The following is a 27,538-nucleotide window of genomic DNA, read 5'->3' as shown; positions in this document are numbered from 1 at the left end:
AACGCCTCCGTTTCCTAACCACCCTCTGTTATACTAACTATTTTTTATCTTTATTTTTATGCCCATATAACCAATGTGAGATTGCCTCAATCCCTATATGAATAATCTAGCGTTATTATTTTCACATTACCAGCTAAACTCTGCCCTGTCTTCAGGGCCGTATTTAGAGTTTATGCTGCCCTAGGCACTTTTACTGCTGCCTCCCCCATTGGTGAGAATGACTAATGCAGCCACTTTGGCAAAAATCGCTGATGTAAAAGTAACCTTTCTCCCTAGTGCAGCCATCTCCTCAGTGTACCCATTTCCCCAGTGCACGCATCTCCCCAGTGCAGCCATCTCCTCGTTGCAACCATCTCGTTGCACCCATTTCCCCAGTGCAGCCATCTCCTTAGTGCACCCATCTGCCCAGTGCAGCCATCTCCCCAGTGCAGCCATCTCCCCAGTGCAGCCATCTCCCCAGTGCACCCATTTCCCCAATGCAGCCATCTCCTTAGTGCACCCATTTCCCCAGTGCAGCCATCTCCCCAGTGCAGCCATCTCCCCAGTGCAGCCATCTCCCCAGTGCACCCATCTCCCCAGTGCACCCATTTCCCCAATGCAGCCATCTCCTTAGTGCACCCATTTCCCCAGTGCAGCCATCTCCCCAGTGCACCCATCTCCCCAGTGCACCCATCTCCCCAGTGCACCCATTTCCCCAATGCAGCCATCTCCTTAGTGCACCCATTTCCCCAGTGCAGCCATCTCCTCAGTGCATCCGTTTCCCCAGTGCAGCCGTCTCCTCAGTGCAGCCATCTCCCTACTGCAGCCATCTCCTCAGTGCACCCATCTCCCTAGTGCAGCCATCTCCTTAGTGCATCCGTTTCCCCAGTGCAGCCATCTCCCAGTGCATCCATCTCCCCGTGCATCCATCTCCCCAGTGCACTCATCTCCCTACTGCAGCCATCTCCTCAGTGCACCCATCTCCCTAATGCACCCATCTCCTCAGTGCACCCATCTCCCTAGTGCAGCCATCTTCTCAGTGCACCCATGTCCCCAGTGCAGCCATCTCCCCAGTGCAGCCATCTCCCTAGTGCCACCATCTCCTCAGTGAACCCATCTCCCCAGTGCAGCCATCTCCCCAGTGCACCCATCTCCCCAGTGCAGCCGTCTCCTCAGTGCAGCCATCTCCTCAGTGCAGCCATCTCCTCAGTGCAGCCATCTCCCTAGTGCAGCCATCTTCTCAGTGCACCCATGCCCCCAGTGCAGCCATCTCCCCAGTGCAGCCATCTCCCCAGTGCAGCCATCTCCCTAGAGCAGCCATCTCTTCAGTGAACCCATCTGCCCAGTGCAGCCATCTCCCCAGTGCACCCGTTTTCCCAGTGCAGCCATCTCCCCAGTGCAGCCATCTCCTCAGTGCAGCCATCTCCTCAGTGCAGCCATCTCCTCAGTGCAGCCATCTCCTCAGTGCAGCCATCTCCCTAGTGCAGGCATCTCCTCAGTGCACCCATGTCCCTAGTGCAGCCATCTCCTCAGTGCAGCCATCTCCCTAGTGCAGCCATCTCCTCAGTGCACCCATCTCCCTAGTGCAGGCATCTCCCTAGTGCAGCCATCTCCCTAGTGCAGCCATCTCCCTAGTGCAGCCATCTTCTCAGTGCACCCATGTCCCCAGTGCAGCCATCTTCTCAGTGCACCCATGTCCCCAGTGCAGCCATCTTCTCAGTGCAGCCATCTCCCCAGTGCAGCCATCTCCCCAGTGCAGCGATCTCTTTAGTGCCACCATCTCCTCAGTGAACCCATCTCCCCAGTGCACCAGTTTTCTCAGTGCAGCCATCTCCTCAGTGCACCCATCTCCCTAGTGCAGCCATGTCCTCAGTGCACCCGTCTCCCTAGTGCAGTCATCTCCCTAGTGCAGCCATCTTCTCAGTGCACCCATGTCCCCAGTGCAGTCATCTCCCCAGTGCAGCCATGTCCCCAGTGCAGCCATGTCCCCAGTGCAGCCATCTCCTCAGTGAACCCATCTGCCCAGTGCAGCCATCTCCCCAGTGCACCCATTTTCCCAGTGCAGCCATCTCCCCAGTGCACCCGTTTTCCCAGTTCAGCCATCTCCTCAGTGCAGCCATCTCCTCAGTGCAGCCATCTCCCTAGTGAACCCATCTCCCCAGTGCACCCGTTTCCCCAGTGCAGCCGGACAAAAAAATAAAAAAAAATCATTGCTCAGGTGCCACCCCCCCGCGGAATCCTGCCCTAGGCACGGGCCCACGAGTGTCTAGTGGCTAATACGGCCCTGCCTGTCTTTACACTCTTAGTGTGCCTTTATGATCTGTTTAATAATGCCTCTGCTCTATCATTAGTATGCTATGTAACCAGCCTGCTACTTTGCATCAATAGTTCTGCTTCATTTTGGTCATATAATCAGCCAAACATTGCCCCCTGCCCCTGGATTCTATGGGAAGCCTTCCTAGCTAATGCGCTCATGTGACCTTTATGAACTTGCCTCCATCTCCATGTCAACAACTGTACACAAACATGGTTGTCTTTACTACAAACGCGCATGTGTGGCTACACTTAACCTTACAGCGCCGTGTGACTTCCGGGCCGGATGACGCACTTCTGGCGGAATCCGGCGGTGTGCGGCACTATTTATGGACCCCCAATTGCCATTCAACAGCATGCCAGCAAGTCCAGAATACTCGGCAGGGTGTGAGCGCCGCCGCAGAAACCCCTATGCCTGAAATCTCTAGGTAACTACTCTTATCCCCTTACATCTACCTTTAGTCACTATGCAACATGCATCCATATATAATCCTATATGTTTAATACAGGTCTGAATTGAATACTGACGGCCACTTTCTGCCACCACCATATATATTACAGGTATTTCATACCTACGCACTTAATTTTTCTTTCCATTGTGCATTTACTAATACCCCCATCCTTGTTTCCAGTATCTGGGGATATCCAAGGGGTCTCATACCTTCCATGCTTGCCTTATTAACCATGACACTACAGCAACCAAGGTAAATAGCTAGATCTCTCTCATTCCTGAGAATACCAGCTACTATTGATTATTCTGTTAATTCCTATAAATACCAGTTACAATAGACTTTTATGTAATCAAGTCTTATGTAGATTATAATTTTATTATGTTTTTGCTTTTTTCCTTTGGTTAATATAGCTAACACTACTTTACTATGTTGCATGTTTCCTTTATGTATTTACTTGTTTGTATTGGAATCCAGTGCCATAATTTTAGTCCTATTGTTATTTCTTTTTCATCAATATTTTTTTCATGTTTTGTCCATATTATACATATACCTTATATGCCTCTTTTTATGTCTTTTTGTATCTCATGATTAAGACCAGGGAGGCTTGAAACGTTGGGTGTCTAAGCTGTATAAATTTTTCTGTCTCATCTTGTTACGGCATTTTTTTTGGACTGGATATCTACCAATAAACTTGTAATTTTGTGCAAAGAATCATATAGAGTGGGCGGTGAATCATAGTTTCTTCTGGATTTTGGGGCTTTCCCAGTCCGTTTTGTCAGCAGCTCGCATTTCTAGACCTGAGTGCACACCTTTCTCCCATTACTGCACCGATGGTAAAGACACACACATGGATGACGTACTGAAGGTAAAGACGGACACACTGATGGTAAACACGGACACACGGAAGAAGTACTGATAGTAAAGACGAATACACGGATGACTGCACTAATGGTAAAGACAGACACACGGATGACGCACTGATGGTAAAGACGGATACACGGATGAAGCACTGATAGTAAAGACGGATACACGGATGACTGCACTAATGGTAAAGACAGACACACGGATGACGCACTGATGGTAAAGACGGATACACGGATGAAGCACTGATGGTAAAGACGGACACGGAAGAAGCACTGATGGAAAAGACGGATACACGGATGACGCACTGATGGTAAAGATGGATACACGGATGAAGCACTGATAGTAAAGATGGACACGGAAGAAGCACTGATGGAAAAGATGGATACACGGATGACGTACTGATGGTAAAGACGGACACACGGATGACGCACTGATGGTAAAGACGGACACGGAAGAAGCACTGATGGAAAAGACGGATACACGGATGATGTACTGATGGTAAAGACGGACACACGGATGACGCACTGATGGTAAAGACGGACACGGAAGAAGCACTGATGGAAAAGACGGATACACGGATGATGTACTGATGGTAAAGACGGACACACGGATGACGCACTGATGGTAAAGACGGACACGGAAGAAGCACTGATGGAAAAGACGGATACACGGATGATGTACTGATGGTAAAGACGGACACACGGATGACGCACTGATGGTAAAGACGGACACGGAAGAAGCACTGATGGAAAAGATGGATACACGGATGACATCCTGATGGTAATGACGGACACAGATGAAACACTAATGGTAAAGATGGACACACTTAAGACACACTGATGGTAAAGACGGACACACTTAAGACAAACTTATGGTAAAGACAGATGGACACAAGGATGACACACTGATGGTAAAACCAGAAACAAGCATGGCACACTGATGGTAATGATGGACACATGGATAATATTTCTATAGCGCCAACATATTCCACAGCACTTTACATTTTAGAGGGGACTTGTAAAGAAAATAAAAGACATTTCCAGAATAACAATAAATCAATAGATACCAAGAGGAATGAGGGCCCTGTTCGAACGCTTCCAATCTATGAGGAAATAGGGGAGACATGAAAGGTGGATGGTTACAATTGCTTTCATTGTACGATCCAGCCATCAATGTAATAAATGAGGTGCTACATGATCTGGTAACCAAAAAGTATGTGTAAAAGTACAGACGCAGAGGGCCATTAAATGGATGAAGGATCTGAGAACAGATCATACAAGGGTCCTGGTTATGAAGAAAATTTTTAATGGGCAACACAGGGATAGTTAGATAAATATGTTGAGGCAGTAGACCAGTCTGAAGAAGTACATTTTTAGGACACGCTTAAAACTGTGGGTATTGAAAATTAATCAAATTGTCCTGGTGGTGCAATCCAAAGAATTGGTGCAGCACACTAGATGTCTTGGGGATGGGAGTGGGAGGTTCGGATTATTGACTTTAATCTTAGGTTATTAGCAGAATGGATGACATGAGAAGGGTGGTAGACTGAGGCAAGGGAGGAGATATAGGGTGGTGTTGAACCGTGGAGTGCCTTGTGGGTGATAGTGATAAGTTTATATTTAACTCTGGAGTGGATGGTTCACCAATGCAATGACTGGCACAGGGTAGAGGCATCAGTGTAACGGTTGGTGAGGAAAATGATCCTGGCTGCAGCATTCAAGACAGATCGGAGTGGGGAAAGTTTAGCAAGAGGGAGACTGATTAATAGAGAGTTACAATAGTCTACTTGAAAATATATAAGAGCTACACTAATGGTAGTGACGATCACACGGATAGCACTCCGATGGTAAAAACGGACACAGGGATGACACAGTAATGCAATACAGGAAAGATGTATATTTTTGTACCGTGTTAGCAAGTAGGTAGAAAATTATTTAGAATAGAGAGTCCTCAGTGGTTGATACCTTTTAATGGCTAACTGAAAATATGGTAACACATATTCATGCACAACACAGCAAAGAAAAAATTCAATAGATAAGACAAGTGACGTGAAGCAGAACTATCATTATGGGGGAGTGATAGACAGTTATGGCCATAAATATTGGACCAGTTCATAGATAAGGAGTGAGTTTCACTCCTAATCTATGAACTGGTCCAATATTTATGGCCATAACAGTCTATCACTCCCCATAATGATAATTCTGCTTCACGTCACTTGTCTATTGCATTTTTTCTGTGCTGTGTTGTGCATAAATATGTGATTCTTCAGATATTGCTATGTCATTGCCTGATGAAGAGACCTGCGAAGTCTCGAAAGCTTGCAATGTGTTACCTTTTTTTCAGTTAGCCATTAAAAGGTATCAACCACTGAGGAGTCGGACTCTCTATTCTGAATAATTTTCTACAGCAATGCAAAATACTCATGACACCGGTACCATTTTTTTTCACATACTTGTTTAAATCCAGACCCTTGAATGAGGCCTAAGATTTATTATTTATTGATGTTTATTACTGCCTGCTGATTTATTATTCGGCCAACAGCTGCCTCCCTTGAAATTCCAATAAACATTAACAATCAGCTTGGCTAATTGTGCACGCTTGCTTCAGTCAGAAGAGTTATACAAGCTGCGGCAAGGCCCTTAAATAAAGCATCATCAGAATATGATCATAATGTTTAAATCAAGCTTTTAGATTAAATGTATTTTAATTTACTACTTGGAGTTTTTTTCAAATTTCCCATGTTATGACTTATATGAAAAAATCCTGAAATCTTGCAGTTTTCACATGATTCATTGAGTATGAAAATAGGTTGACAGTTCCATATATGTCAGATCACTTCACATCAGTCATCTCATTGTCCTCACAGACAGCTTTATAATGACAGTTAATACCAAACTTGAAAGCATTTTATTCACTATCACAGTGTTTGCATAGAACATGGTCACCTCCTCCCTGCACACTGACCCCAGCACAGGATACCCAAAATACAGTAAGTGCTCAGCTATTCATCAGTGCCATTGTCAATAACTTTGAATGGGGCACCTGCTTCGATGCTCTGGAGATCGTTGATGGTGACAATGTTTGGGCCCCCAACAGCTCACATTTAATTTCTATCCAGTGGAAAAACAATATTTATTACGGTTAGATTAGTCATTTAACTTCCACTTACCAGAAGATAGGGCTTTGTCCTTGTTCTCTGACTACATAGTATTCTTTATCTTGTGGCAGGATTTTTGTCAGGCCAAAGTCTCCAATTTTAACGTGGTTTGGACTTTCTACAAGAATGTTCCTACTAGCTAAATCTCGATGTAGGTATCTTTGAGATCCTAAGTATAACATACCCTGTAAAATAGATTATATAAGGAAGTTGGTGACTAAATACACAATAAAAGTAAAAGTATATTATAAATAAGTTCCAGTAGAGTTCTACTAGTCAGAAGGATGACACCCTACTAGAATTGTACTGCTAATAATTGCAGATCATGCACTCAGTGCAGCAGGTGTGATCACATAACTAGACTTTGCCTATTGTGTGGAGCCAGATTTCACAGAATGCATAAACCGTAGCACAGCATCAGGGGAATGCGTAGTTATTTGTGTGGGAGCTGTTGGACCATCATACAACATAGGGGAAACTCTATGCTCATCATACTGCGTTAGGGGGCACTGTAAGGACATCATTCTGTCTTGGGGCACAATGGGGTCATCATACTGTACATGTGGATGGTATTGGAGGAAAACTGTGTGGAGTTCATTGTGGGGTTGTCATGTTCTATGTGAAAGGCATTTTCTCTATGGAGCCATGGAAGGAGTATTGTAATGGGTGAGAACACTACAGTTGTGCTCAAAAGATTACATACCCAGGCAGAATTTTTGTTTTCTTGGCCATTCTTCAGAGAATATGAATGATAACACTAAAAATATTTCTCCACTCATGATTAGTGGTTGGGTGCAGCCATTTATTGTTAATCTACTGTGTTTTCTCTTTTTAATTTATAATGACAACCCAAAACATCCAAATGTCCATGTACTGATGAGGCTAACAAAAACATGGGCCACAGTCCAGTGCGAGCCCAACGTGGCTCCTTAACTATCTTAAATGGGGTAGTCAGGTAACAAGGGTCAGGACAACTATTCTCTGCCCACGTCTGGGCGCAAGTGTAGTCCCGTGTGTGGTCTCTCTTGGGGAAGCGCATGTGCAGTACTCACGGTCACATAGTGTACGGCACCTGGTTCTCTCTGGCGGTCACTGGACACACACCGCACGTCCCGCTCACCCTGGTCCCCGCTGTTGGCAGCAGGCGACGCTGATCTGCTTGGTGCCGGAGCACTACTCTCTGTGGCTGCTGCAACACTTGGCTCAGCTCTGCTCTGTGCACACGGCTCTACATGGCTCTGCTCTGCATGACTCTGCTTGGCTCTCTGCTGGCGACGGTGGGGGTTCTTCTATATAGCCCGTCGTCACGCCAGTACTCTCTGGTGGGGGAAGCAGAGCGCGCTGCTCACCGCTCACCGCTCACCGCTCTGCACGCTGCTCTCTGTGCTGCCCTCTCCACTGCTCTGCGCCGGCGCCAGACTGACCTGCTTCAAGCGCTTTTTCTTTTTATTCCTCCACTGCTGCGTGCGCTTTTCTGGCTCTACCTGCCCCCTTTGGTCAGGAGGAAGGTCCGGCTCACTCAGGCTTCTCCCAGGCTGTAGGGGAAGGTCTGCCTCCTTCAAGCTTCCCCCCGGGAACAGTGGATGCAGCCTCTCAAGTTCTGGACCTGGCATGCAGGTACCTGCTATCTCTTCGTCCTCCCTACAATAGCAGCCTTCAGGTCATCTGCATTGTTGGGTCTGGTGTCTCTCATCTTCCTCTTGACAATACGCCATAGATTCTCTATGGGGTTAAGGTCAGGTGTGTTTGCTGAGCCATCAAGCACAGTGATATTATTGTTTTTAAACCAGGTATTGGTACTTTTGGCAGTGTGGACAGGTGCCAAGTCCTGCCGGAGAATGAAATTTCCATCCTCGAAAAGCTTGTTGGCAGAGGGAAGCATGAAGTGCTCTAAAATTTCCTGGTAGATGGTTAAGCTGACTTTCGTCTTGAAAAAGCACAGTGGACCTGGTGATATGGTGATATATATGGCGATGCTCCGCATTTTTTCTTCATTTGCACTATTTGTATTTGCACGTTTGTACTTTTAATAAGTAATTTTTTTTGTATAAGATAAGTAATTTTAATATAAATAATAAAGGTTATATTTTATTGACCCAGTTCGCTAAGACAGATAAAGCAAAGTGGACCTGCACCAGCAGATGACATGGCTCCCCAAACCATCACTGATTGTGGAAACTTCGCACTAGACCTCAAGCAGCTTGGATTGTGTGTCTCTCCATTCTTCCTCCAGACTCTGGGACCTTGATTTGCAAATGAAATGCAAAATTTACTTTCATCTGAAAACAACACCTTGGACCACTGAGCGACAGTCCAGTTCTTTTTCTCCTTGGCCCAGGTAAGACGCTTCTGGTGTTGTCTATTGGTCATGAGTGGCTTGACACAAGGAATGCAACACTTGTAGCTCATGTCCTGGATACGTCTGTGGTGGCTCTTGAAGCAATGACTCCAGCAGCAGTCCACTCCTTGTGAATCTCCCCCAAATTTGTGAATGACCTTTTCTGAACAATCCTTTCAAGGCTGTAGTTATTCTGGTTGCTTGTGCACCTTTTTCTACCACACTTTTTCCATCCACTCAAATTTTCATTAATATGCTTGGATACAGCACTCTGTGAACAGCCAGCTTCTTTAGCAATGACCTTTTGTGGCTTACCCTCCTTGTGGAGTGTGTCAATGACTGCCTTCTGGACATCTGTCCAGTCAGCAGTCTTCCCAATGATTGTGGAGCCTACTGAAACAGACTAGGGACCTTTTTAAATGCTTTGCATGTGTTTTTTGTTAATTATTCTAATTTACTGAGATAATGACTTTTGGGTTTTCATTGGCTGTAAGCCATTATCAACATTAACAGAAATAAACACTTGAAATAGATCACTCTGTTTGTAATGACTCTATATAATATAGGAGTTTCACTTTTTGTATTGAATAACTGAAATTAACTATTTGATCATATTCTCATTTTGTGAGAAGCACCTGAATTTTCAAATTGTGATAGTGGTAGTTTGTGATGGTCTAACATTATTGACTTTTGCAAAAGAAAAGGATGTACTGTGCGAATAGAAAAGAAGTGTAATAGAGAAACAAGCTATGCCCCTGGGCAGAGGTAAACGAGATATCCCACTTCTGACCTCCCCCCACCTTTGTAAATCCCATGGTAAATGATCGGGGGTTGACGGCCACCAGCGGCTATTGTAAAGTACGTCTGGCGTCTTAATTGGAGCCTGTTATCTACTGGCCCGCCACTTATTGATTGTCCTGTCCTCTGTATGTATATATATATTCTGAGACCGGTGAGTAAAATGTTGTCACACTGGAAATACGTGGAGAAGCAGTGATCTTTTATATGTTCTCATGTTACAAGTCTTTCGCGCCAGCGTCATTCATCCAGAAGTGAGGAAAAGCAGAGTGGACCTCCTGAAACACGGGGTGGTAATGTAAGAGGTATTACAGCACAGAAGACCCTGTTACATTGGTGGCAGCGGCAGGATATGATACACCGTCTATAGTAAACGACTGAATGGAAAACAACTACCAGAAGTTAAAGAGGAATACATTAAAAGACCTGGTGGAAGCTCGAGGGTTAATCGCCAGCAACAAAACAAAAGCGGATTTGATAGCAGCCATCATGGAACATGACAGTGCAGCGCCTCCCAATGTGAATGTGGAAGAGACTGAATTCCAGAGGGAGGTAAAGAGCAGACAGGTGTTCTATGGCCCAAACCCTGCAGTAAAGATCGTATGAGAGGTGATGGCCGATGTGCATACTGATCTGAAGGAAAAGATGGCAGAGCGGACCAGGATAGAGCTAGCCAAGATGGAGATGGCAGAGCGAACCAAAATAGAGCTAGCAAAGATAGAGCTCGCCAAGATGGAGATGGCAGAGTGGAGAGAGGAGAGTCAGCGAGCAGGGGGAGCTCTGGCCTCCGCCCAGGTACCGTCAGCAGTAAGCCACAAAAAAATCCAGTATAATGCCTTCCGACAGTTGGGGGAGGCAGAGGAAGACATTGATGGCTTTCTGCAGGACTTTGAGCGGCAGTGTGCCCTTCATCAAGTGAAGCCAGAGGATGGGGTTCAGGTTCTGTCCAGCAAGCTGACAGGCCGGGCAGCGGATGCCTATCGCACGGTACCTTATGAGAACTGCATGGACTATGAGCGGGTCAAAGAAGTGGTCTTGACCCAGTATGCTCTGACACCAGAGGCATACCGCCAAAAGTTCCGCAGACTTATAAAACAGGTAACAGATACCCACGCTGAATGGGCCTGTAAACTACAGTGGTCACTGCTACAGGGGGTACAAGGGAGCCAAGCAACCACTAAGGAGGACGTCCTCCAGCTCTTCTTGTTAGAGCGATTCTTTACTGGACTAAACCCCCGAGACACAAGAATGGCTTCGGGACAGACAGCCAATGACTCTTGAGGAGGCCGCTCGTCTGGCTGATGAACATCATGATGCCAAGAGGTCTCTGTTGCCAGGATCAAAGACTATCACTAGTGGCCCTCCCATGGGTCTGGAGGCCCCTAAACCACAGATGATTGTCGGCGGACCAGCTAAAACCCCGGCCTACTAGAGTCCCCCTGAGGCGCGATGCTACATCTGCCATCAGCTGGGGCACCTGCAAAGACGATGTCCCAACCGGACTCAGCGTACCCAGTGGCCAAAGGTGGGAACGGTTACCGTCAACCGGGCCGCTGTACATTACTACCAAGGCGACGCTGACCCGGCATTGTGGGCTAGGACTCATCCGGGGATGCAAGAAATGGAGGAAGTGCTGCATGAAGTAGACCCCGTGCAGGCAGCCCGAGCAGATAATCGACAACAGCATCGGCAGGCAGTGTGGGTTAATGGGAAACGTATGCAGGACTAAGAGATTCCGGAGCAACTTTGACCCTTGTGAAGCCAAGAGAAGACGGACTGGATAGTGGCTGTCCGTGTAGCTGGGGAAGCCATACATCGACTGCCCACTGTCAGGATTCACATGAGCTGGGAAGTCAGCGATGGCCTTGTTGAGGTCGGCCTGATGGAGGATTTGCCTGCGGACGTCTTCCTGGGAAATGACTTGGGGCCCATGTTGTTTGCATTCTTGGTCGCCCCTCTGGCTGAGACCTATCCTGTGACCACCCGGACACAAGCTTGAGCTGCGGAGGTGGAATCACACTCAGAGGAGGCCCAGGTAAGACACCCCAGCCCTACATGTATTCCCATAGCCAGACACATTTCTTGGGCCACCCCAGCTGAGTTTAAAAGGGAGGTACTTGAGGATCCCTCATTACAAGGGTATCATGGGAAGGCACAGGAGGGGAGAGGAGTACTTGAAGGGGAACAGTTTTTATGGCATCAGGGACTCCTTTACCGGGTTACAGAGCAGCGCCACACATGGACGAGCCCCACTATAAAACGACAGCTGGTAGTGCCCAAGAAGTATAGGCAGGAGCTACTGCGAATCTCTCATGACATACCCTTGGCCGGGCACCACGGCGTCAGTCGCACCAGGCATCATCTGACACAAAACTTCTTTTGGCCGGGGGTAACCTATGATGTTCATCAGTACTGCCAGACCTGTGACAGTTGCCAGCGCATTGGCAAGAGGGGAGATCACTGCAAGGCCAAATTACACCCGCTCCCCATTGTGGAGGAGCCATTTAGCTGAGTAGCGGTTGATCTGATAGGGCCGTTAGCCAAACCCAGTGCATCAGGGAAAAAGTATATATTGACAGTGGTAGATTATGCCACACGGTATCCAGAGGCGGTTGCATTACCTAACATACTGGCAGAGACGGTGGCAGCTGCCCTGCTCCAGGTTTTCTCATGGGTTGATTTCCCCAGCAGGTTATCTCGGATCAGGGTACCCAGTTTACAACAGAGGTGACCAGCCAACTGTGGAAACTGCGGCGTAAAGTCCATTAGAAGCGCCCCGTACCATCCGCAAACCAATGGATTGTGTGAACGTTTTAACGGAACATTAAAACAACTCATTGGGACTTTTACCAGGACCTACAGGGACTGGGAGAAATTCTTGCAACACCTCCTATTTGCCTATCGGGAGGTGCCCCAAGAATCCACAGGGTTCTTCCCGTTCGTTACCCGGGAGGCGGGTAAGGGGACCCCTAGACTTAGTGCGAGAACACTAGGAAGGGAAGGGAACCATAGAAGGGAAACCTATTGTGCCCTATGTGCTGAAATTCCGGGACTGCCTACAGGAGCTGACTCAGGCTGTATGTGGGAACATGCAGGCGGTCCAACGGCGCCAGCGCGTGTGGTACGATCGGAGGGCCAGAGAAAGCACCTTTGAGATAGAACAGAAGGTCCTGGTGTTAGAACCAACTAGTCAGAACAAGTTCAAAGCAGCATGGCAGGGGCCCTACCAGGTAGTGGGGAAAATAGCCGACATCACCCACAATGTCGCCGATTGCGACGACCCCAGGGATATCCACGTGTTCCACGTGAATATGCTGAAGCCCTACCGGGAGCGCCCTGGGGAGGTAGTGGCCATCTGTGCACCTGAAGCAGAGGATTTAGCTTGACTCCCCTTGCCTAATGTCTTCGGGGAGAGGACTCAGTCTAAAACATGGGACCAGTTACACTTGGGAGAAAACCTAGGGCCCCGGGAGAGACAGCAGGCGGAGGCGTTGTTGAGGCAGCGACAGAGGATATTTTCAGAGAGACTGGGGTACACCTGCCTGGCACAACACAAGGTTGAGACTCAGGATCAGACCCCTGAGACAACCTCCCTTCCGCGTCCCTTAGTCTGTACGAGAAGGGATGCAACAAGAGATACAAGAGGTGTTGCGTTTAGGGGTCATTGAAGAGTCAGATAGTCCCTGGGCATCCCCTGTAGTGTTAGTACCCAAGAAGGATGGGACTACCCGGTTTTGTGTAGACTATCGCAAGCTAAATGAGAAAATGGTGACGGATACGTATCCCATGCCGCGTGTGGATAAGTTGTTAGACCGGCTGGTGGGGGCAAAGTATTTGACCACCATCGATCTATGCAAAGGCTATTGGCAGATCCCCCTAAGTCCTGATGCTATTTCCAAGTCTGCATTTGTCACACCGTTCGGCTTATTCCAGTTTCGAGTTATGCCATTCGGGATGAAGAATGCCCCTGCGACCTTCCAGAGGCTGGCTGGTCTCCAGGACTATGTTTGTGCCTACCTGGATGACATCGCCATCTACAGCGCGACATGGGATGAGCATCTAAATCACCTAGAGACAGTATTGGACAGGATCCACAAGGCCGGAATCATCTTGAACCCCAACAAGTGTCACGTGGGCAAAGCAGAGGTTCATTATTTAGGACATTGGGTGGGAAGTGGGAAATAGCGACCAGATGGACTACGTCGTCGATGGACTACGTCGTCAAAGGGAGCTTGTACCAACCCCATAGACTTCGGTCATCCCCAAGCCGATCCATTAAGGATCCGATTGTGTATGCCGATCATGTCGCTGAAAAGGGGGAGCTGTGTTACAGAACCCCCCAGCACCCCGAATAGGAGATGCATGTATGATAGGTGCAATGTGAGATGCATACCCCTAATGCAGCAACTGACTGGTTGCGACCCCTGGGCAGAGGTAAACGAGATATCCCACTTCTGACCTCCCCCACCTTTGTAAATCCCACGGTAAATGATCGGGGGTCGCCGGCCACCTGCGGCTATTGTAATGTACATCTGGCGTCTTAATTGGAGACTGTTATCTACTGGCCCGCCACATATTGATTGTCCTGTCCTCTGTATGTATACAGTCATGGCCAAAAGTATTGACACCCCTGCAATTCTGTCAGATAATATTCAGTTTCTTCCTGAAAATGATTGCAAACACAAATTCTTTGGTATTATTATCTTCATTTAATTTGTCTTAAATGAAAAAACGCAAAAGAGAATGAAGCAAAAAGCAAAACATTGATCATTTCACACAAAACTCCAAAAATGGGCCGGACAAAAGTATTGGCACCCTCAACCTAATACTTGGTTGCACAACCTTTAGCCAAAATAACTCCGACCAACCGCATCCGGTAACCATCAATGAGTTTCTTACAATGCTCTGCTGGAATTTTAGACCATTCTTCTTTGGCAAACTACTCCAGGTCCCTGATATTTGAAGGGTGCCTTCTCCAAACTGTCATTTTTAGATCTCTCCACAGGTGTTCTATGGGATTCAGGTCTGGACTAATTGCTGGCCACCTTAGAAGTCTCCAGTGCTTTCTCTCAAACCATTTTCTAGTGCTTTTTGAAGTGTGTTTTGGGTTATTGTCCTGCTGGAAGACCCATGACCTCTGAGGTAGACCCAGCTTTCTCACACTGGGCCCTAAATTATGCTGCAAAATTTGTTGGTAGTCTTCTGACTTCATAATGCCATGCACACGGTCAAGCAGTCCAGTGCCAGAGGCAGCAAAGCAACCCCAAAACATCAGGGAACCTCCGCCATGTTTGACTGTAGGGACCATGTACTTTTCTTTGAATGCCTCTTTTTTCTCCTGTAAATTCTATGTTGATGCTTTTGCCCTAAAAGCTCTACTTTTGTCTCATCTGACCAAAGAACATTCTTCCAAAATGTTTTAGGCTTTTTCAGGTAAGTTTTGGCAAACTCCAGCCTGTCTTTTTTATGTCTCGGGGTAAGAAGTGGAGTCTTCCTGGGTCTCCTACCATACAGTCCCTTTTCATTCAGATGCCGACGGATAGTACGGGTTGACACCGTTGTACCCTTGGACTGCAGGGCAGCTTGAACTTGTTTGGATGTTAGTGGAGGTTCTTTATCCAACATCCGCACAATCTTGCGTTGAAATCTCTTGTCAATTTTTCTTTTCCGGCCACATCTAGGGAGGTTAGCCACAGTGCCATGGGCTTTAAACTTCTTGATGACACTGCGCATGGTAGACACAGGAACATTCAGGTCTTTGGAGATGGACTTGTAGCCTTGAGATTGCTCATGCTTCCTCACAATTTGGTTTCTCAAGTCCTCAGACAGTTCTTTGGTCTTCTTTCTTTTCTCCATGCTCAATGTGGTACACACAAGGACACAAGACAGAGGTTGAGTCAACTTTAATCCATGTCAACTGGCTGCAAGTGTGATTTAGTTATTGCCAACACCTGTTAGGTGCCACAGGTAAGTTATAGGTGCTGTTAATTACACAAATTAGAGAAGCATTACATGATTTTTCGAACAGTGCCAATACTTTTGTCCACCCTCTTTGTTATGTTTGGTGTGGAATTATATCCAATTTGGCTTTAGGACAATTCTTTTTGTGTTTTTTCATTTAAGACAAATTAAATGAAGCTAATAATACCAAAGAATTTGTGTTTGCAATCATTTTCAGAAAGAAACTGAGTATTATCTGACAGAATTGCAGGGGTGTCAATACTTTTGGCCATGACTGTATATATTCTGAGACCGGTGAGTAAAATGTTGTCACACTGGAAATACGTGGAGAAGCAGTGATCTTTTATATGTTCCCATGCTACAAATCCTTTCGAGCCAGCGTCCTTCATCCAGAAGTGAGGAAAAGCAGAGTGGACCTCCTAAAACACGGGGTGGTAATGTAAGAGGTATTACTGCACAGAAGACCCTGTTACACCGGGTCCAACATAGCCTGGCCAATCTATATTGGCAGGTCAGGGCGCAAGCATCTGTCCCGCACCCGGTCTCTCTTAGGTGGCACATGCGCTGTACTCACGGGCTCACAGCGTATGTCACCTTGTTTTCTAGTAACCACCGGACACACTGCACGTCTCTCTCTCCTGCCTCTGCTAGTGGCAGTGGAGGTACGCGGAGACGGACCTGTGCGGTAGCGGTACTCCAGGGACGACGCACACTTCTCTCCCTGCCGCGCTCTGCCTGTTCCTGCCAAGACTGACTGCTTCTGCAAGCACTGTGGCTGCTGCATCTTAGCCACACCCCCTACTTACGGGTGCAAAGGTTTGTCCGGTCCCTTATGTTTTCCGCCAGACAACAGAGGAGACAGCCCCGACAGTTCCGGACCCGGCACAGAATAGGTGCCCGCGGACCCTTCTACCTCCTTACAGCAGCACAGCTGTAGGAAAGCTCCCATAACCTTTTCTGTACGTGCCAGCCACAAGAAGAAATAGATCCCCAGGGATCGGAGCATAGCGCTAATATATATATATTTGTATATATATATATAGAGAGAGAGAGAGAGAGAGAGTCACTGGTAATGTAATAGAGGGGAGCTATGCTTCACTAAGCCTAATGGCATTTAAAATCCAGTTTTATTTCTTCCAGCACAGTAAGTGTTGTGAGGGTTATGCTAAAGTATGTTATGGGCTTGTTTTAGGGGGACATTCATAGAGCCGGTGGGAGAGTGTTCCCCCGTATCTCCACTTACAGAGCCAGCATCATTGTGTGCTGACAGGACCTTGGTGATGTCACAGTCATGTGAACAGTCACGTAGTTGAGGAGTCACATGGTCTGGGCTTAAATGGCTGAAGGAAAGAGCTTTCAGTGTTCAGTGTGTGCACCTGGTGAAGTAGGACTCCAGGAAAGTATTTCATGGATTTGTGAAGCTGAACAGTGATTGTGCTGCCAGCCGTGAGCAGGAAGAACCCTGCTCACAGAAGGACTGTGTTTTTCTGCAACCATTTTGTTTTGTCTTCCTGTTTTGCCCAGAGGGTTGTATTTTCTTTGCCACACCTTGGTTTATGCTGCCTACAATAAACCAAAGGAAGTTCTAAAACCTGCAGTGTCCCCGTATCTACATCCGTGTGCAGCTGAGTGAGCCGATCTACCACAATATATAATGTGTGCCTGTATATAGGAGGCTATGTGAGGGCTCATATTCTATATAGGAGGCTGTTATGGGGCTCACACGGTGTATAAGAAGCTATATGAGAGAACATGCTGCATATAGGAGGCTATTTGAATGCTCTTGCTGTATACAGGAACCTATGAGAGGCTTATGCTGCATATAGGGGGCTATGTGGGGGCTCGTGCTGCTTATAAGGAGCTATGTGTGTCTTATACTGTATATTAGAGGCTATGTAAGGGCTCACACTGTATATATATATATGCTATGGGCTATATATGGGCTATGTGTGGGCTCATACTGTATGTAGATGGACTGTGTGTGGGCTCATACGGTATATAAGTGGATGTCAGCATACTCATTCTTCTCAATGTCAAGTGATACACACATACACACATTGAGCTTTATATATTAGATTAATTGTATGTCCGGGATTGGCATCTGCACCATCGCAGCTACAGCCACAAAATTTTGCACCATCACAAGTCTGGACCCCGAGAGCGTCATAGGCTATGTTGTGAGGCGAAATTTTAACCCCGCGCGTTCCAATTCACCAAACAATTTTGCCTATTATTCTTATCATTTCTATGGTGTTATCATCCTTCTGTAAAGCTGGAAATAACACAACTTATTTCCGTGCCAACATAGACCACCCTCTGACACAGACTGCAGGGGAAGTCCAGTATCACACAGGATAGGATTAGATACACGGCTCAGCAGTCAGTATCACACAGGATAGGATTATATACACAGCTTAGCAGTCAGTATCACACAGGAGAGGATTAGACACATGGCTCAGCAGTCAGTATCACACAGGATAGGATTAGATACACAGCTCAGCAGTCAGTATCACACAGGATAGGATTAGATACACAGCTTAGCAGTCAGTATCACACAGGAGAGGATTAGACACATGGCTCAGCAGTCAGTATCACACAGGATAGGATTAGATACACAGCTCAGCAGTCAGTATCACACAGGATAGGATTAGATACACAGCTTAGCAGTCAGTATCACACAGGAGAGGATTAGACACATGGCTCAGCAGTCAGTATCACACAGGATAGGATTAGATACACAGCTCAGCAGTCAGTATCACACAGGATAGGATTAGATACACGGCTCAGCAGTCAGTATCACACAGGAGATGATTAGATACACAGCTCAGCAGATGGTATCACACAGGATAGGAATAGATACCCGGCTCAGCAGATAGTATCACACAGGATAGGATTAGATACACAGCTCAGCAGTCAGTATCACACAGGATAGGATTAGATACACGGCTGAGCAGTCAGTAACACACATGATAGGATTAGGTACACGGCTCAGCAGTCAGTATCACACAGGATAGGGTTAGATACACGGCTCAGCAGATGGCATCACACTGGATAGGATTAGATACACTGCTCAGCAGTCAGTATCACACAAGATAGGATTAGATACATGGCTCAGCAGTCAGTATCATACAGCATAGGATTAGATACACAGCTCAACAGTCAGTATCACACAGGAGAGGATTAGACACATGGCTCAGCAGTCAGTATCACACAGGAGAGGATTAGATACACAGCTCAGCAGTCAGTATCACACAGGATAGGATTAGATACACAGCTCAGCAGTCAGTATCACACAGGATAGGATTAGATACACAGCTCAGCAGTCAGTATCACACAGGATAGGATTAGATACATGGCTCAGCAGTCAGTATCACACAGGATAGGATTAGATACACAGCTCAGCAGTCAGTATCACACAGGATAGGAATAGATACACGGCTCACCAGACAGTATCACACAGAATAGTATTAGATACATGGCTCAGCAGACAGTATCACACAGAATAAGATTAGATACACGGCTCTGCAGTCAGTAACACACAGGACAGGATTAGATACAAGGCTCAGCAGGCAGTATCACACAGGATAGGATTAGATAAACAGCTCAGCAGTCAGTATCACACAGGATAGGATTAGATACACAGCTCAGCAGTCAGTATCACACAGGATAGGAATAGATACACAGCTCAGCAGTCAGTATCACACAGGAGAGGATTAGATATGCAGCTCACCAGACAGTATCACACAGAATAGTATTAGATACATGGCTCAGCAGACAGTATCACACAGAATAAGATTAGATACACGGCTCTGCAGTCAGTAACACACAGGATAGCGTTAGATACACGGCTCAGCAGATGGTATCACACAGGATAGGATTAGATACACTGCTCAGCAGTCAGTATCACACGGGATAGGATTAGAAACACGGCTGAGCAGTCAGTAACACACGATAGGATTAGATACACAGCTCAGCAGAAAGTATCACACAGGATAGGGTTAGATACACAGATACACATGTTGTTTATCAAAAGGCTCTTGAATGAGTTGAAAATAAAATACTATCAATACTTGGGTAATCGTTTAGTTAATGTGTGTTGCAAATCTGTCGTGTTGAATATATGATGTGAAATGTTTTTATGTGCAATATAATCATTATAATTTGCTATAACTAACCACAGTTGGTTACTATGCCCAGGCAACGCTGGGCTCTTCAGCTAGTATTAATATAAAATAATAATTGTAGTTAATATTAATCCCTTCACCCCGAAGCCTGTTTTCACCTTCTGACCAGGCCAATTTTTACAATTCTGACCACTATCTCTTTATGAGGTCATAACTCTGGAACGCTTCAACAGATCCCTGTGATTCTGAGAATGTTTTCTCATGACATATTGTACTTCATAAAAGAAAAACACTGTATGCACTACTTGGGAGAGTGCACAAGTAGGTACCCACACCTTGTGTATACATGAAAAGACTTGCCACTCAACTTCAGGAATAATGCTGGCATATTTAATGCAGCCAAAATATATCAACATTTCGGCCACAAGCGGCCTTCATCAGTTTGCAGACTGCTATAAGGTATTGAATAACTCTCCTTGACCAGATATTCAATACCTTATACCTCATTTATATCTTTTTTTATGCTTTTTTGCTTTTATGAAATAAAAATTATTTTATATAAAAAATAATTATTTTTGTATCCCTTTTATTTTAAGAGCTATAACGTGTTTACTTTTCCGGTGATGGAGCTATATGGTGGCTTGTTTTTTGCGGGACAAGACGACATTTTCAGCGGTACCATGTTTATTTATATCCATCTTTGTTATTCCACTTTGATAATTTCGCAATTTTCCAATTTTGAATTTTTATGCCCTTAAATCACAGAGATACGGCACACAAAATACTTATTAAGTAACATTTCCCACATGTTTACTTTACATCAGCACAATTTTGGAACCAAAATTTTTTTATTGTTAGGAAGTTATAAGGGTTAAAAATTAACCAGTGATTTCTCATTTTTACAACACCATTTTTTTGTTTTTAGGGACCACATCACATTTGAAGTCACTTTGAGGGGTCTGATAGAAAATACCCAAAAGTGACACCATTCTAAAAACCGCACCCCTCAAGGGGCTCAAAACCACATTCAAGAAGTTTACTAACCCTTCAATTGCTTCATAGGAATTTTTTGAATGCTTAAAAAAATGAACATTTAACTTTTTTTCACAAAAAAAATTACTTCATGTCCAATTGTTTTTATTTTACCAAGTGTAACAGGAGAAATTGGACCATAAAAGTTATTGTGCAATTTGTCCTGAGTATGCTGATACTTGATATGTGGGGGGGGGACCACTGTTTCGGCGCATGGCAGAGCTCAGAAGGGAAGGAGCGCCGTTTGACTTTATCAACACAAAATTGGCTGGAATTGAGATCGGACGCAATGTTGCATTTGGAGAGTCCCTGATGTGCCTAAACAGTGGAAACCCCCCACAAGTGACCCCATTTGGAAACTAGACCCTCCAAGGAACTTATCTAGATATGTGGTGAGAACTTTGAACCCCCAAGGGCTTCACAGAAGTTTATAACGTACAGCCGTACAATTAATAGGCCATATTTTTTTCCACAAAAATGATCTCTTCACCCCCAATTTTTATTTTCCCAAGGGAAACAGCAACCCAAAAGTTATTGTGCAATTTGTTTGCTGATACCCCATATGTGGGGGTAAACCATTGTTTGGGCGCATGGCAGAGCTCGGAAGGAAATGAGCGCCATTTGACTTTTTCAATGCAGAATTGGCTTGACGCCATATCACATTTGGAGAGCCCCTGAAGTGCCTAAACAGTGGAAACCCCCACAAATGACCCCATTTTGGAAACTAGACCACCCAAGGAACTTATCTAGATGTGTGGTGAGCACTTTGAACCCCCAAGTACTTCACAGAAGTTTATAATGTAGAGCCGTGAAAATAAAAAAAACATGTTTTTTTACAAAAAATGATCTTTTTGCCCCCAAATATTTATTTTTACAAGAGTAACAGGAGAAATAGGAACCCAAAAGTTGTTGTACAATTTGTCCTGAGTACGCTGATACCCCATGTGTGGGGTGGAACCACTGATTGGGCGCATGGCAGAGCTCAGAAGGGAAGGAGTGCCATTTTGGAATGCAGACTTTGATGGCGTGTTCTGCGGGCATCATGTTGCGTTTGGAGAGCCCCTGATGTGCCTAAACAGTGGAAACCCCCCCCACAAGTGACACCACTATGAAAACTAGACCCCCCAAAGGAGCTTATCTATATGTGTGGTGAGCACTTTGAATCCCCAAGTGCTTCACAGAAGTTTATAACGTAGAGCCATGAAATTTAAAAAAATCATATTTTTTCCACAAAAATGATCTTTTTGACCCCAAATATTTATTTTCACAAGGGTAACTGGAGAAATAGGACCCCAAAAGTTGTGCAATTTGTCCTGAGTACGCTAATATCCCATATGTGAGGGGCAACCACTGTGATCGCCTTACTGCGATCTTTGGGAGGCAGAATGAACAAATCCACAAAAGGTGAAGAATTGGTTTTATTTTTTACGCCGTTCCTTGTGCGGTATCAGTGATATGGCGACTTTATTCTTTGAGTTGGTGTGATTACAGCGATATCAGATTTATATCCTTTTTTCGTGTTTAGCTTCTCTCACATACTAAAAGACTCTTTTTTTGTAAGAAATTTTTGCATGTCCGTATTTTGAGATCTATAATTTTTCCATATTTTAGCCAACAGAGTCATGTGCAGGCTTGTTTTTTACGGGACGAGCTGACGTTTTTATTGGTACCATTTCCAGGCACATAATTTTTGTGGAGGCAGAATGAACAAAAACCAGCAATTCAGGTTTTTTTTCTCCGTTCCGCGTGTGGTAAAATTAGTATGGCAGATTTATTCTTCGGGTCACTACGATTACAGCGATACCTCATTTATATCTTTTTTTATGTTTTGGTGTTTTTTACACAATAAAAACTTTTATAAAAAAAATAATATTTGCATCACTTTATTCTGCAAGCTGTAACTTTTTTATATAATTTTTTACTTTTCCGTTGATGGAGTTGTGCATGTCTATAGATGTTAAGGGGTTGAAACAACAGTATCACTGTGCTTGATTGGCCAGCAAACTCGCCTGACCTTAAACCCATAGAGAATCTATGGCGTATTGTCAAGAGGAAGATGAGCGACACCAGACCCAACAATGCAGACGACCTGAAGGCTGCTATCAAAGCAACCTGGGCTTCCATAACACCTCAGCAGTGCCACAGGCTGATCGCCTCCATGGCACGCCGCATTGATGCAGTAATTGATGCAAAAGGAGCCCTTACCAAGTATTGAGTGCACTTACTGAACATACAGGGGTTGGACAAAATAATGGAAACACCTGGAAACATCAACAAAAGTTAGTTTAATATGGTGTAGGTCCACCTTTTGCGGCATTACAGCCTCAATTCTCCGAGGTATGGATTCATACAAGGTGTGAATTGTTTCCAAAGGAATTGTAGCCCATTCTTCAGTAAAAACACCCTCCAGTTCTTTGAGCGACGATGGCGGCGGAAATCGACGTCTAAGGCTAGTTTCACACTAGCATATTTTACATGCAGCGTACGGCGCCGCTAAGCCCCACCCCCTGCCCGTCCCATCCGGTCATCTCCTCCTACTATCGCACATGGCTGCATGCGATCTGCGCACCCTATCTTTAGCATAGGGTGCGCTGACCGTGCGCTGGCCATGCACTAGTAGGATTTTTGCATGCGCTGCGCACTTTTGAAGGTGCGCCGGTGTGCGCCGAACGCAGCATGTTGCATTTTGGCGCGCTCGGCGCACCTTCAAAAGTGCGCAGCGCACGCAAAAATCCTACTAGCGCACGGCCAGCGCATGGTCTGCGCACCCTATGTTAAAGATAGGGTGCGCAGATCGCATGCAGCCGTGTGCGATAGTAGGAGGAGATGACCGGAGGGGGCGTGGCAGGGGCGTGGCTTAGTGGCACCATGCACTGCATGTAAAATACGCTAGTGTGAAACTAGCCTAACTTGAATCTCTAAAATCGACTAAATTCTCAATAATGTTGAGGTCTGAGGATTGTGGGGGCCAGATGAGATGCTCAACTTCATTACAATGTTCCTCGTGCCATGCTTTAATGATTCTAGCTGTATGAATTGGTGCATTATCATCCTGAAAGATGGCGTTCCCCTCGGTGAACAGTGCTTGAACCATAGGATGCACTTGGTCGCCCAAAATGCCTAAATAATCTCGGCTGTTAATTCTTCCATGAAGGGATATCACTGGCCCAGCGGATCTACACGAAATAGCACCCCAGATCATCACAGAACCTCCGCCATGTTTTACGGTTGGGAGAAGGCAGTCTGGATGGAATGCTTCTTTCGGCTGTCTCCAAACATACATTCGGCTGGAGGTCGGAAATAGGGTAAACGATGATTCGTCTGAGAATATCACATGTTTCCACTGCGCGAGGGACCAATTCTGGAGGTTTCTACATCACTCTAAATGCTTGGAAACATTTGTCATTGAGAGCAGCGGTTTTCGAATTGCAGCTCTTCCGTGGAATCCAGATTTGTGCAGCTCCCGACAAACAATTATCGTGGAAACTGGGTTCTGTAGGTGTTCATTGAGCTCAGCAGTGATTTTCGGAGCTGTGGTCTTGCGATCCTCTCTCACAATTCGCTTTAGAGTCCGACGGTCTCTCTAAGTCAACTTCGACTTTCGGCCGGACCTGTGCTTTGCTGCGGACGTTTTTCCTTCTCTTTCAAACGCAGTCATTACTTTGGAGACAGTACCTCTTGACACGCCAAGCATTCGGGCACTTTCTGTTACACTAGCGCCTGCCATACGAGCACCAACAATTTGGCCTCTTTGAAAATCCGAGAAGTCTGCCATTGGTATCAGGTTGTCATCAATGTTCTTACAATTCTGCAAAGCAAACAGTTAATTTACATACACATATCACATAACACAAATAATCACCTACAAAACATTTCCATATGTCACGGCTTGCATGTTTATAACATGTTCGAAGATTATGAATTCAAAACGTTAGGTGTTTCCATTATTTTGTCCAACCCCTGTACATTTCAGTAGGCCAACATTTCGGATTTTAAAATCATTTTTTCAAGCTGGTGTTATAAAGTATTGTAATTTACTGAGATAATGACTTTTGGGTTTTCATTGGCTGTAAGCCATAATCATCAACATTAACAGAAATAAACACTTGCAGTAGATCACTCTGTTTGTAATGACTCTATATAATATATGAGTTTCACTTTTTGTATTGAAGAACTGAAATAAATTAACTTTTTGATGATATTCTAATTTTGTGAGTTGCACCTGTATATCAAAAAAAAAAAAAAAATCATTCTTGGATTATTTTTTTCTCACTTGTAATCCCAGTGCAATTGTTTTTTTTTCTTTTTGTTTTTTTTTACAGGAGCAGCTATTAACCATTTACAGGACCATTCACAGTTTACTATGCTACAGAATAGCAATCTAATATATAAAGCTCAAAGTGTGTATGTATGTATGTATGTGTGTATGTATGTGTGTATGTCCGGGATAGGCATCCGCACAGTCGCAGCTACAGCCACAAAATTTGGCACAGTCACACGTCTGGACCCCGAGAGCATCCTATCCTAAGCTATGTTGTGAGGCGAAATTTTAACCCCGCGCGTTCCAATTCACCAAACAATTTTGCCCCTATCTACATACTGGGGAAAAAGTGTGTGCGCGTCAAGCCCCGCCCCTCATTATGATGTCATAATGCCCCTATCTACATAATGGGGAAACAGTGTGTGCATATCAAGCCCCGCCCCTCATTATGAAGTAACAATGGTTGCCATGGCAACGCTGATGTCATCAAGCCCCGCCGCTCATTATGATGTCATAATGGTTGACTATGGGATGGAGGATGTGTGATGGGTATATGGGCACTGGACTGTGGGATGGAGGATATGTATGACGAGTATATGGGCACGGGCCTATGGGAAGGTAGATATGTATGACGGGTATATGGGCATGGGACTATGGGATGGAGGATGTGTGATGGGTATATGGGCACTGGACTATGGGATGGAGGATATGTATGACGGGTATATGGGCACGGGACTATGGGATGGAGAATATGTATGACGGGTATATGGGCACGGGACTATGGGATGGAGGATGTGTGATGGGTATATGGTCACTGGACTATGGGATGGAGGATATGTATGACGGGTATATGGGCACGGGACTATGGGACGGAGGATGTGTGATGGGTATATGGGCACTGGACTATGGGATGGAGGATATGTATGGCGGGTATATGGGCACGGGACTATGGGATGGAGGATATGTATGATGGGTATATGGGCACGGGACTATGGGATGAAGGATGTGCGATGGGTATATGGGCACTCGACTATGGGATGGCGAATATGTATGATGGTATATGGGCATGGGACTATGGGATGGAGAATATGTATGATGGGTATATGGGCATGGGACTATGGGATGAAGAATATGTATAATGGGTATATGGGCATGGGACTATGGGATGGAGGATATGTATGGTGGGTATATGGGCATGGGACTATGGGATGGAGAATATGTATGATGGGTATATGGGCATGGGACTATGGGATGGAGGATATGTATGATGGGTATATGGGCACGGGCCTATGGGATGGTGGATAATTATAATTTGTTATAACTAACCACAGTTAGTTACTGTGCCCGGGCAGTGCCGGGTTCTTCAGCTAGTGTACTTATAAAAATCAGATGCTATACTGAGACTCCGTATGGGATCTGATTTTTATTTGTTTACCCATAGACTTGTCTCGTCCAACACATGGAAGAAACTTTTTTCTTCAGGCACAAATTCGGTCAGTGAAAAAAAAAATAGCTCATTTGCTTTGCACAATTAAATTACATTGGTTTGAGTGCTGTCTATCTACTGTTCTTTCACAGACAGCACACTGACCGAAGATACACTTGTGTGAACCCAGCCTTTGAGATAGAAAGAATTCCTTGCCGCATTAATTGAACCCAGCCTAACCCAGGTAATAAAAGGGAGTGTGTATCTTCCAACACACATGATTTCTAAATAATCATCGCTAAAGGAATGAGGAAATGTCCCAATTTAATCATCATGTTATGTGTCAGGAGAGCTCTTGGGCATGGAAACCTCTGCCAGAAAGATCTTTGCTTTCAGCAATCATTCTCTCCTCTTTCTGTTGCCCATAGCAAAGATGGATTACAGCGCCCTCTATGGATAGAAAGCCAGTAAGTCATATAACCAGCGCTGTAGCAGAATTCACTCCAGACAAAGCAGTAAATCCGCAGAAACTATGACGCAACCCAACTGACATGAATTCAAGCCTATGGTGGCCATTGGCCACTGGTAGTTTCCGCAATGGATCCTGCAGAGAGTTGTGTGACTTCCATTTCAAAGAGCAGCTCAGATGTGAATGACACCTTATGCTTTTGTTTGAATTTTAAGTATTCAGTTTGTAAGGCTCTGTTCTTCCACGGCAATTTTGCAGTGTTTTTATCTGCAACTGTGGCACCCCAGGAGTCAGGTTGCCAGTGGCATTGCCTTCCTCATAGGGTGGTGATGACATGCCTGGAAGCAAGGAGTGATCCCTTAGC

The 27,538-nt window shown here is 45.4% G+C and overlaps 1 protein-coding gene across 1 annotated transcript in view; it reads right to left on the bottom strand.

Annotated features, from left to right (window-relative positions):
* LOC141072555 (tyrosine-protein kinase JAK3-like) overlaps positions 1-27,538 on the bottom strand; it is a 635,207-nt gene that overhangs the window by 76,965 nt on the left and 530,704 nt on the right. Inside the window, exon 21 of the mRNA XM_073559823.1 lies at positions 6,778-6,950. Coding sequence (XP_073415924.1) covers positions 6,778-6,950 — 173 coding nt within the window. The remainder of the gene's footprint in view (positions 1-6,777; positions 6,951-27,538) is intronic.

Source organism: Dendrobates tinctorius, unplaced genomic scaffold, assembly GCF_039654945.1.
Source record: "Dendrobates tinctorius isolate UK_male_01 unplaced genomic scaffold, ASM3965494v1 ptg000276l, whole genome shotgun sequence".
NCBI lineage: Eukaryota > Metazoa > Chordata > Amphibia > Anura > Dendrobatidae > Dendrobates > Dendrobates tinctorius.
Note: the sequence above shows the minus strand (reverse complement) of the source record. Positions and strands in the feature narration are given on the sequence as shown.